Genomic DNA, 10,609 nt, shown 5'->3' with positions numbered 1-10,609 from the left:
CACCCTCATATCTCACAGGAAGGACTAAGGTACTTTATTAACTACTCTGGAGTAAACTGAGGAAACTTGTGGAGTAGAGGGGGGAGGAAAGGAAAAAAAAAAACCCAGAAGAGAGAAAAATGATCATTCCACTTCAATCCACAAAATTTTTCATTTCTCAGGTGTGTGTTTAAAAAAGAATAATTAGAATAAATCCTTGTAAGCCCAGCAAGGTGTTCAAAATGCTTCCAAGTTGGTGAGTCTACTGGACATCCAAAGGCTTCCCTATCTTCCCTTCTTAGCCCCAAATCTCAAACAATCAACCTACCCATTTCTCTACTGTCCCTCTCTGCCAAATTATGAAAGACATTAAAGGGAGTAGAAAGATACAACTGAAGGAGATTGAGGGACAAAGAAAAGTTAATTCCTGATTTCTTCAAGCCTCACTTTAGCCATGGGACCTAAATAAAGGATGTTGTTCTTTCCTTCTAATTTGATTCCTGCAGTCATACAAGGCCTTTTTTTTTTTTTTTTTTTTAATAAAACTAGTACACATTGTCCAATATGTAGAATTTTTTGTATGCTGATTTCCCCAAAATTGGCATGACCTTCTGGCAAGACAAAACAGAGCAAAAGCTGAAAACTATTCCTTAGAAAATGAGACAAATTCTTTGTTCTATTAAAATTTCTTTTCCCTCAAAAGGATAAAGAAAAAAGTTGTGGTTTTGTTATTTGTTTAAAAGGGAGGGAATTCATCTGGGTTCCCCTCTCATTTATTTTCTCAGGGTTCATGTTTCACTTAGGAACCCACTACTTGGGCAAGTTATTATTAATTTTTTTTTGGGGGGGATATGAGGCAATTAGGGTTAAGTGCCTAGAATCACATACTACTTGGGTAAGTAAAAGATTCAAAAGACATCCCTTATGCTCAAGTTAAATGAAGGGGTTTTTAAGACCCAAAGGAAGATGTGGGAAGGAAAAACAAGAGAAAAACTCCCCCTACTATTCTGAATGAACTCCTTGTAATAAGTGGCCAGACCTAATATTAAAAACTGATAGGTATATATTTTGCACACACATACATACACAAAAAAGTCGAGTAGTGTGAGTTCATTCACTTATAGGAAATTGCCTTCACATGACTTTTGGAAGTACAGGAATGGATGATGATCCTGCTGAGAATCCTTGGCAAACTCAATGCTTACAAAATCACGCAAGCCTCTCAGAAAAAAGAGGGAATCTTCTTTTTTTTCTGCAGGTAAAATCCAGGCATCCAAAGACATAAAAAACATCCATTTCTAGTCTGTCAGGATGCTCAATTTTATGCCTCTGGGAAATCACTCTTAAAAACATACCACCACTACAGAACTATTGTTGATTAAATACATAGATTCTGTCAAAGCTGTTGTAACTTATTAAATGTTGTTTTCTTCCTTCTTTCCTAAGTAATTGGGATTAAATCTAAACATCTAAAGCTGGATTTGAACTCTGACACAGGGACAGGTGCTCTATCCTTTTCGTTATCTAGCTGTCCATGTGACTTATTAAAATCTTCACCGAATTTATGCACAGATTTTACCTCAGTATAGTTTTTTGTAATGGAATACTGCCTCTGAACTGTTCGGTTCTGCACACACATATTGTATCTAGGACATATTCAACATGTATAGGACTGCTTGCCATCTAGGGGAGGGGGTGGAGGGAGAGAGGGGAAAAATCGGAACAGAAGTGAGTGCAAGGGATAATGTTGTAAAAAACTACCCTGGCATGGGTTCTGTCAATAAAAAGTTATTATTAAAAAAATTGGAATACTGCCTCTCAAAGTTTACAAAGTGACTTCAACTGGTAGATCTCAAACATCTACAGCTATAACCCAGCCCTAAGATAATGCTCATCTTCAAAAGTCCCATATAGAAGGTTCACATCTTTATAAAGATTCATGTCTTTCCTTACTGAGCAAATTACCTATCTTGGTAACAGATACTGGAAGATCCTTGGATTTCAAAGGTCGACTTTATAGGGTCAATGGTGAACTCACTATTAAAAAATAACTTTCAAATAGTGTCCAGTAACTAGTGTACAAAATTGCCTTAGTGTACAAAATTCAGAAAACTGGCTGAGAATAACATTTTGAGTGAGGCCCTTACAAACACAGACAAGGAGAAAACAAAAAGAAACAGAAAAAGGAAACCCTCCACTCCTTGCACCAGACTACGTGCTATAATAATTAGTTCTTAGTTTATGCTGGTGTTACATAACAGACACAACTGATTATTTTTTTTTCCTTGACTGCAAACATATTCACCATATTCCCTTCACACACTTTAAAATTTAGCTTGTTAAATAGAAAAAAATCAGGAGTGCCCAGACACTAAAATAAACCCAGTGTTATAAGAAGGGTGTTAAATTTAATGAAGTAGGTCACAAAAAGGCACAAATAACTGCTTTTAGTTGAATGTTGCACTTGGGGTGCTAGCAATGAGGGGGGAAGTCCTTACGCCATGTGAATTCTCCACCTAAGCTATTCTGATGACAAAAATTTTGATTCCAATCTTTAGATCCCAGGAATAAGAAGAGAGGGGGAAAATAATCAGAGCATGAAATATTCTAGTTATTTATGCTCTGAAGACTCCAGTAGCCAAAGGGAATTTGACCAAATACCAAAGAAAAGAAACGTTGGGACTAAATACTAAAACTAGAGGGCACCGTTTTATGAGGAGGAAAAAAAGACTTTTCCTTGTCAATGAGCCATTGGTCTTAAATAAATCAAAGCACCCATTCCTTTATGGATAAGAGGAATAGAATCTAATAATAAATAATTCTTAGGTACAATGCATTATCTAACATCCCAGAGTACAATCTCAGACAGAGCTTAGTGCATGGGAAAGTGAATTATGCCACAAGAGAATGGAATGGGGCACAAAGTTTCTGTAAGAGACCGTATTAGAACCTCTCAACCTCACTTAGAAATCACCCCCACCACTCCCCTGTCCCAGGTCTTTGTTAATGCTCAAGGCTTTATCCATTAGCCAATTTGCATTAGGATCATCACGTAGCATCTAATGGGGAGACCGAATCCATACCAGATGTGGACCCACATCTGGGCCGAAAGGTTAGGACACCCGACATACACTGCTCAATGCTAACTTTTGCTTTCATTCAACTTTATACACCAAAAGAATACAGATTAATATCCACAACATACTACATAACATTGCCATGATTCCTACACACAGTCAGCAGACAGCCTAGAACAAGAACTTTATTTTCCGGCTTTCTTCACTTTTCCTTGATCATCCACCTTCTTGATAGCTGCTTGGATAGCTTCTTGGTCACCCAGGAACTGATGAGGGCCAATAGCACGGAGGTTCTCGTCCAATTCCAGGAGTATGGGGACACCAGTAGGGAGAGTGATATTGATAATATCATCATCCGAGATACCTGCAGAACAGGGAGAAAAGAGCAAAGAAATACATTAAAAACAAACAAACAGGCAAATGGGTCTTTAAAAAAATAAACTAACGCCACAATCACCTTTAGTGAGTAGCTTATTCTTCTATACCCGTTATATGTTCATAATCTGGGAATTGTAAGGGTACAAATAAAATGTAAGTTGATCCCTGCCCACAAAGACTAAAACATGGGGGAGAAAACAAGATTATGTATACGCTCTCAAATTCTGAGTTTTAGGAGGGTAAACAACATTTTGTTCATCTGTTCCTGCTCAGAACATTTTGGAAAGAGCATGGGGAAAAGAGACAAGCAGAATAGCTTTCCAAGTTACACATTGGATTTCTTCTTTATATTTTCAAAGGAAAAACAGGCACTATATGAGAGATTCAGTTACATGTACAATCCTCTTTTTCTATATAGAAATTCTCATTTGTGTATGTTTTGTTATTAAGTTCAGGAAAAAAGTTTTAAAGAAAGAATTCAAAACAAATATAGAAAATATGCTTAATTATATAATATCAGATTACAGTCTTGGGAAAGAGAGATAAGGGAGGGAGAGAGAAAAAGATTTGGAACACAAAACCCTACAAAAATGAATGTTGAAATTTATCTTTATAAGTTTTGGGGAAAATTAATTACTATTGAGGAAAAAAATCTCAAGATTTGAAGTCAGAGGACCTAGATTCTAATTTTATTTGTCTTTTATGACCTTAGGTGATTATTTCACTGCTAAGACCACATGGTACCATTCTGTAAGATAAATGGGCTAGATCTCTCTACGTATGTGTAGACAGTTTTTTTCAGAAAGCCTTCATCTTCTTCCTTAGAAATCTGAAGGCCAGGGGTCTCTTCTCTCACTTCCTTTTTCTTCTATATATAGTAGTGAATTAAAAAAAAAAAACCCTATCAAAGCCAAACATTGCCCTAGTTCTCCAGGGGTATTACTAAAATTAGATCTCTTCCTCTACAAGCCAAACTCATTAGGTAGGAATGTGGTTGGTATTTCCAACACCAATCGGGCCTGGAACACCCAGACCAGACTCTGCCAAGCACATGCTTTTCTTATATATACCAGCCACTTAGGACGTGTCACCTTTGCATCTGGACACTAGGCTGCCCCCATATGCAATTAGAACAAAAAGATAAAGTGGAGGAAAAGTTACAAGTAGAAAACAACAAACCCTCAATCTCCCTGCTTTAACATAGAAAATATTTATTTAATAAAGAAATTCAGAAGTACATATCAGGTCAACAAGCATTTATGAAGTGCCCACCATGTGCCCAGAACTAAAATAAAAATACAAAAGCAAAACTGTTTCTGCCTTCAAGGAGTTTTATAATCCAACAAGGGAGACATCATTCGCACCTCGAACTAAAAATAAGACATATGTATGGTAACTTGGTAGAAGGGGAGGCCCTCCAAGGATTCTCCTCATGCCAAAGGGGATACAGATTGAGTGCTGGGCTTGGAGTCCAGAAGACTCAAGATCCAGTTTTTCCTTGCTAACTGCATAATCCAGGGGAAATCAAACTCTCAGCCTCAGTTCCCTATCTGTTAAGCAGGAATAATAATAGTCCATTACCTTAGCATTATTGGAAGGATCAAATGATATAAAATATGCAAAGCACTTTGCAAACCTACGTAAATATAATCTTTTGTTATGTGATCATCATCAGTTAGTGGAAACCACAGCAGAATTTGAAGTGAAAGAAACTGAGGTATCAATCTAATACAAAATACCAGAAATGGTAAGTTACAGTACCCCTTCTGCTCCCCAAACAGAGCCAGAGAAAACAGGTTCTAAACATTAACTCACAATTTGAAATTGGGGTGAGAACTAACTATATATAAGAGACCCTCAGAGATTTCAAAAGACAAGCCAGAACATAAACATTAAGCAGACCCAAAGGAGGCCGGATATCTTGTCATAAATTCTCTGTCTAGATAGAGAAGCAGGAAGAGAAGTCTACTTCAATTAGTGCCTTCACAGAAATATATCAACTTTGGTTTCAGAAAACCTGGATCCAAATCCTATCCCTCGTTCTTGCCAGCTGTGTGACTTTGTGCAAGTCACAACCTGTTTCCTTATCCATAAAAATCAAGGGATGGATTTATGTGGGTTCAAGCCATGGGTCTATAATTCTCACATCCTTCCCTGTAACCTGAAATTCCAAAAAGAGGGATCCTAGCATTTTGTGCCTGTTCACCCACTTCAACCTTTGGATCTCTTCATGATATCATTTGGGCTTTTTTTGATAAAAACACTGGAGTGATTTGGCATTTCTTTCTCAAGTTCATTTGACAAATGAGAAACTGAGGCAAATGGGATTAAGTGATTCAACCAGGATCACAACATCCCACTATAAACAAAAAAGGAAAAGAGAGGGAGGAAGAAAAGACAAAGTACACATAAAACTAGAAACACAGCTCTCTGCGATTTGACTCTACTCTGTATTCTCTGAGACTATCCATCACTGACCTATATGGACAGGACCATAGAAGCTGCCACGTGGATGTTCTTACCCACAGCTAGCTGGTCAAGTCAGCTCATTGTTCTTATCTTGAAAACTCAAGGATTCTCCTACTCATTCAATCCCAAATATTTACTGAATTCTAATTAAGTGCATCACATGATGAGATATAATACTACCCTACTACTAATCCCCACTACTAGCAACTAACATTTATATAGTGTTTTGTATGTGCCAAGAACTGTGCTAAATGCACTACAATTATTATCTCATTTGATTCTAAAAAAACTTGGAGGTAAATGCTATTATTATTTCCATTTTACAAATGGGGAAACTGAGGCAAACAAAGATTGAAATGATTTGCTCAGTGTCTGAGGCTGCATTAGAACCAAGGTCTCCCTGGTGCTTTAGCCACTGTGGCATCTTGCTTGAGTTACAATTTCCTCATCTATAAAATAAATGCCTTTGCCTTTATTTTCTCTGAGGGTCTATCCTTCATCCATCCAAAAAAGTATTCCTTAACCATAAGGCAAGATCCTTAACCCGAATAAACTCAGAGTCTAATATTTAATTTTATTTCTCCCAACAAGGAAAAACATTTCTAAAAATAAGTTAAGTTTGGAGGTGGGAAGAGATGACAATGACTTAAATCAGACCCGGGAGTTCTCAGTTCTGACACATAACTATTCTTTGGGTTGGGCGAGATCTAGAGGGTGTCTCTCCTGCAAGGTAGCTCAGAAGTCTCTGGGAGACGTGGAATGAGCCTCCCTACCTCCTAAGCACAACATCTGGCAGTTTCCAGGAGCTTCAAGTCAATGTCTCCTAGTAAAAGGTACAATCAAAACAAAACCCAGAACCCTATGCCAAACCGAAAGGGAGCCAAGTCTGGCCCAGAAAGGACCGGAGCCACTAAGCAGGTGACAGGCTCTTGTTTACGCTTCACTGGCAGGTACTTTCCTGTTGGAGCTTGCCGGGATCTACCAACGAGCATTTCCATTTCTTGTGGAAATGCGGTATTGTGTTCAACATATGCCAAGGACTCTGATGACTGATGCTGATCTCTTCTGTTTGCAAACCCCCCCTGGCCCCCAAAGCTAAAAATAAGAATTTGTGATCCAGCATGTTCAGGTAGACCCATACCCTACCCACAGAGTTACTATGTTAAGTATGGAGGGAGGGAGGGAGGGAGGGAGGAGAGAGGGAGAGAGGGAGAGAGGGAGAGAGGGAGAGAGGAGAGAGAGGGAGAGAGGGAGAGAGGGAGAGAGAGAGAGAGAGAGAGAGAGAGAGAGAGAGAGAGAGAGAGAGAGAGAGAGAGCGCGCGCAGAGAGGGAGGGGAAGGGGTCAGCTTCTAGGAGGCAAACTTTCTTAAAGAGAAGAAAACTGACATCCAAATGAGTTTCTTCAATCACCTGAAACTTTTTTTTTTAAAGCCATCTAATTTTTTCCTACTGGTGAATTTCATCCATCCTATGTCCAATTTAACCAACCTCTGGTCTCTCCCGTTCCATCACACAACACAAACCACTGGAAAACTAAACCTCCCAAAGCTTCCCATGCTGTCATCCTTTTATTCAAAAAGTTCTTCAGTGGCTTCACATTACCAAGTGAATAAAGATCAAAATACTTTTGCCAACCAGACATGGATGGTCCCATGTGATCTAACCTCATCCCACCTTTCCTGATTTCTCTCATTATGTAAAGAACCCATTATCTAATTAAGCTGAACTAATTGTTGTTTCTTGAAAACCACCTGGCCACCTCTGCCTTTGCTCAGGCTATTCTGTCTACTTCCCCTCTTTCAGCCCTACTTAACCAATTCTAGATTCCCATCAGCTCAAACGAAGCCCTTCCTGTATCCCCAATAATCCTCTCTTTTTTTCTGAACTTTGTCTTATCTGTATCTTTACCTTTTACTTTGTATCACAGCGGAGCTTCTCTGATACTCTAATGATTAAGCTTGGCAAGAACTAGGTCTTCCATCCCTCACAGAATCAAAGACACACAAAGTACTTTATGGATTTTGTCCAAGCAACCCATCTATCGTTGTTGTCTATCCTGCCTTTGAGGGGTCTGGAAAAGAAAATGAAAGGGGAAGATTTCAGATGGATGGAAGGAAAACCTTATGTAAAGCTGTTCCGGAATGGAATGGTTAAGCCAGAGATGAGCAAGGTCTCTGTGAAGGTCTTTAAACAGAAGCTAAGCAAGCTTCTGTTTCACTACAATAGATGTCTTCAAAAAGACAGGTTTTGGGTGCTACTTGTAAGAGGTAGGACAGAGGCATGATAGGGCAGAGAAAACAGAGTGAGAACTAAAGATAAAAAGCAGAAGCCTGGATACATGGTGAGGTTCTCTATTTACAATGTTTTCAATGCCTTGGTATGGTAGCTCCATCCCTATAATATGGTTGTAGACTTAAGTGATAAACTTGTCTGTCCACAATGCTTCAGCTAATGGCTGGTTTGCTGCAATGTACCACTCACTGATCAATCACCTGGTGGCAGATACCTTAGCTATGGACCTGGGTCTGATTACGAGTCTGACACTCTAAACATTAGACCAAGAAGATTTGGGGGATAAAGGGATCTGTGAACACTTACCCTTTTTCATAAATATCAGGAGCAAAGCAGAGAGCTAAATCACTCAACTCTATTAATAAGTCTCACAATCCAATTAATTAGGTCTTTTTTTTAATGGTACAATTTTCACTCTAAATCTAAAGTGTTAACATACTGTATATATTTAAATACCAACCTTGATGCAATCTAATCAAAGCAATTTTCCTTTTTAAAAAAACATATACAGCAATGTAATAATACACCCTTATTAAATTTCCAGTGAAATCCATCACATGCAAGCATAGAAAACAAACTAGTTTAGTTTAACAACCACACAAAAACATTTCCAATGAACAGCAGACTTTCCATTCCACTTAAATGACTCAAAGTCACACACATGGAGCAACAAACTAATTGCTTATAAATATTTAAGACATGAAAACTTGGTTAATGAGTCAACTGCATACCGGGTGCCTAAGATGTAAAAAGGGCAAATTCAGAAGATTTTCAGTCCAATAGTTGCTCATGTTTATACATCTTAGGCTGCTAATTTCAATTCAGTCTCAATTTATAGCTATAAGATGATCAGTGGGCAGATTTCAGAAAGCTGGAGTAACCTAGTCAAGAACCTGATCTGACCAATTTGCATCAACATTAGGCAAATGTCCATTACAAAAATTCACTTTATGGGGCTTCCAAGTAATTTTATTGTAATAGAAGGCCACAAAGCATAATGAATAGTTTATTCCAATTCAGAAAAGACCAGGGTCAAATCTCATCACAGTCACTTACTTTGAGCCTTCCGGCAAGTGCTTTTTAGCATCTTCGAATTTCAGTTTACTTATTTATGAGATGGGTATAATTCCTATAGTATCTACCGCACAGGGTTATTATGAGAATCAAAGAAACAAAGCACTTTGTAGACTGTTTCCAGACAAAATGTCAGTCATTATATCTTGCCTATCCTGCTTTTGAGGAGTCTGGAAAGGAAAGTTAAAGGGGAAGATTTCAGACTGATGAAAGGAAAAATTTCAAGTAAAGCTGCTCCAGAATGAAATGGACTAAGCCAGAGACCAAGCGAGTTCTTTGAAGGTCTTTAAACAGAAGTTAGATGGTCAACATTAAAGAAGAGACTTATGTTTTTCATTGAGATTGAAGAAGATAGTTTCTGAGCTCCCTCCAATTTTGCAATTTTACAAAGCAGTTGGACAGGCCTAGTTTAGAAGTGCCCAGAATGAGGAAGTGTCATTAAAAAAAAAATTTAAAAGACCAACAAATCCTTGAACCTTCCTCCTTCCCTCTGCTTCCTGAATCTATATTTGTGAAGAGTTCTAGAATTAGGGAGTGCCAGGCTTTAAGTGCTTAGACTTTTTCAGCCAGGGAAGAGGAAGAGATATTTTTGAGTGATAGATTCTTGATATCAAGGAAATAATGCATATGTGTATATACACACTTCCCTTCTCAGCCTACAATGCAAATAAATGAAATTAAGTTTGTAGGGTTGGGTTTTTTTTTTTAAAATGTGTGCTTCCCCTACCAGTCTCTGCCACCATGACCACACATATCAAGAGAAGTTTGACATTTAGCAAGACAATGCAGAAAATTCTTGCTATATAAGTTGTTCTTTGTAAAGAATTCATAATTAGCCAAAACAAAAGAAAAGTTATCAATAAACCATCTACCAGAACCCCAATCAATTTTACCACAGAATTTTTCTTTGCATTGCCTACCTCACTCAATGCAGGATTATTTACTCACTTCTTCCCAGAGATGGAGGTCTTCCAGAGGAAACCCTTTAAAATCAAGGTAGATTCTAGCTTTTTCTTCAGTGAACTATTCCAGTCATAATATTTTTGGTAACAAGAGTAGTCTAAAAATCTACAAAGTCTTTGAAATGTAAGCTCCATTTCTTATTGTCTTCTGCAAAAATCTTCCTAAATTAAGCTAGGCAGTCAGCTAAGCATCTAAGAGAAAGAAAAAGCATGATAGAAGAGACATGTCTTCCCCACCTGGTAGTAGAAGAGGAAGTCTTTGAGAATGGGAAAGCTTTAAAAAAAGAAGTCCTGTTTTCATAATTATGGCCATTGCCCCAAGAGATATGCACCTGGTAGAGGTTGAAGTGTGTTGAAAACCCAGTTTAAAATCTTTTT

The 10,609-nt window shown here is 38.0% G+C and overlaps 1 protein-coding gene across 2 annotated transcripts in view; it reads right to left on the bottom strand.

Moving 5' to 3' along the window:
- Positions 1-1,922: 1,922 nt before the first annotated feature.
- Positions 1,923-10,609, bottom strand: part of BPGM (bisphosphoglycerate mutase) — a 51,028-nt gene continuing 42,341 nt past the window's right edge. For both annotated transcript variants that reach the window (XM_003771626.3, XM_003771627.3), the window contains exon 3: positions 1,923-3,420. In XM_003771626.3, coding sequence (XP_003771674.1) covers positions 3,242-3,420 — 179 coding nt within the window. In that variant the 3' untranslated portion in view covers positions 1,923-3,241. The remainder of the gene's footprint in view (positions 3,421-10,609) is intronic.

Source organism: Sarcophilus harrisii, chromosome 5 (genome assembly GCF_902635505.1).
Source record: "Sarcophilus harrisii chromosome 5, mSarHar1.11, whole genome shotgun sequence".
NCBI classification, from domain to species: Eukaryota; Metazoa; Chordata; class Mammalia; order Dasyuromorphia; family Dasyuridae; genus Sarcophilus; species Sarcophilus harrisii.
Note: the sequence above shows the minus strand (reverse complement) of the source record. Positions and strands in the feature narration are given on the sequence as shown.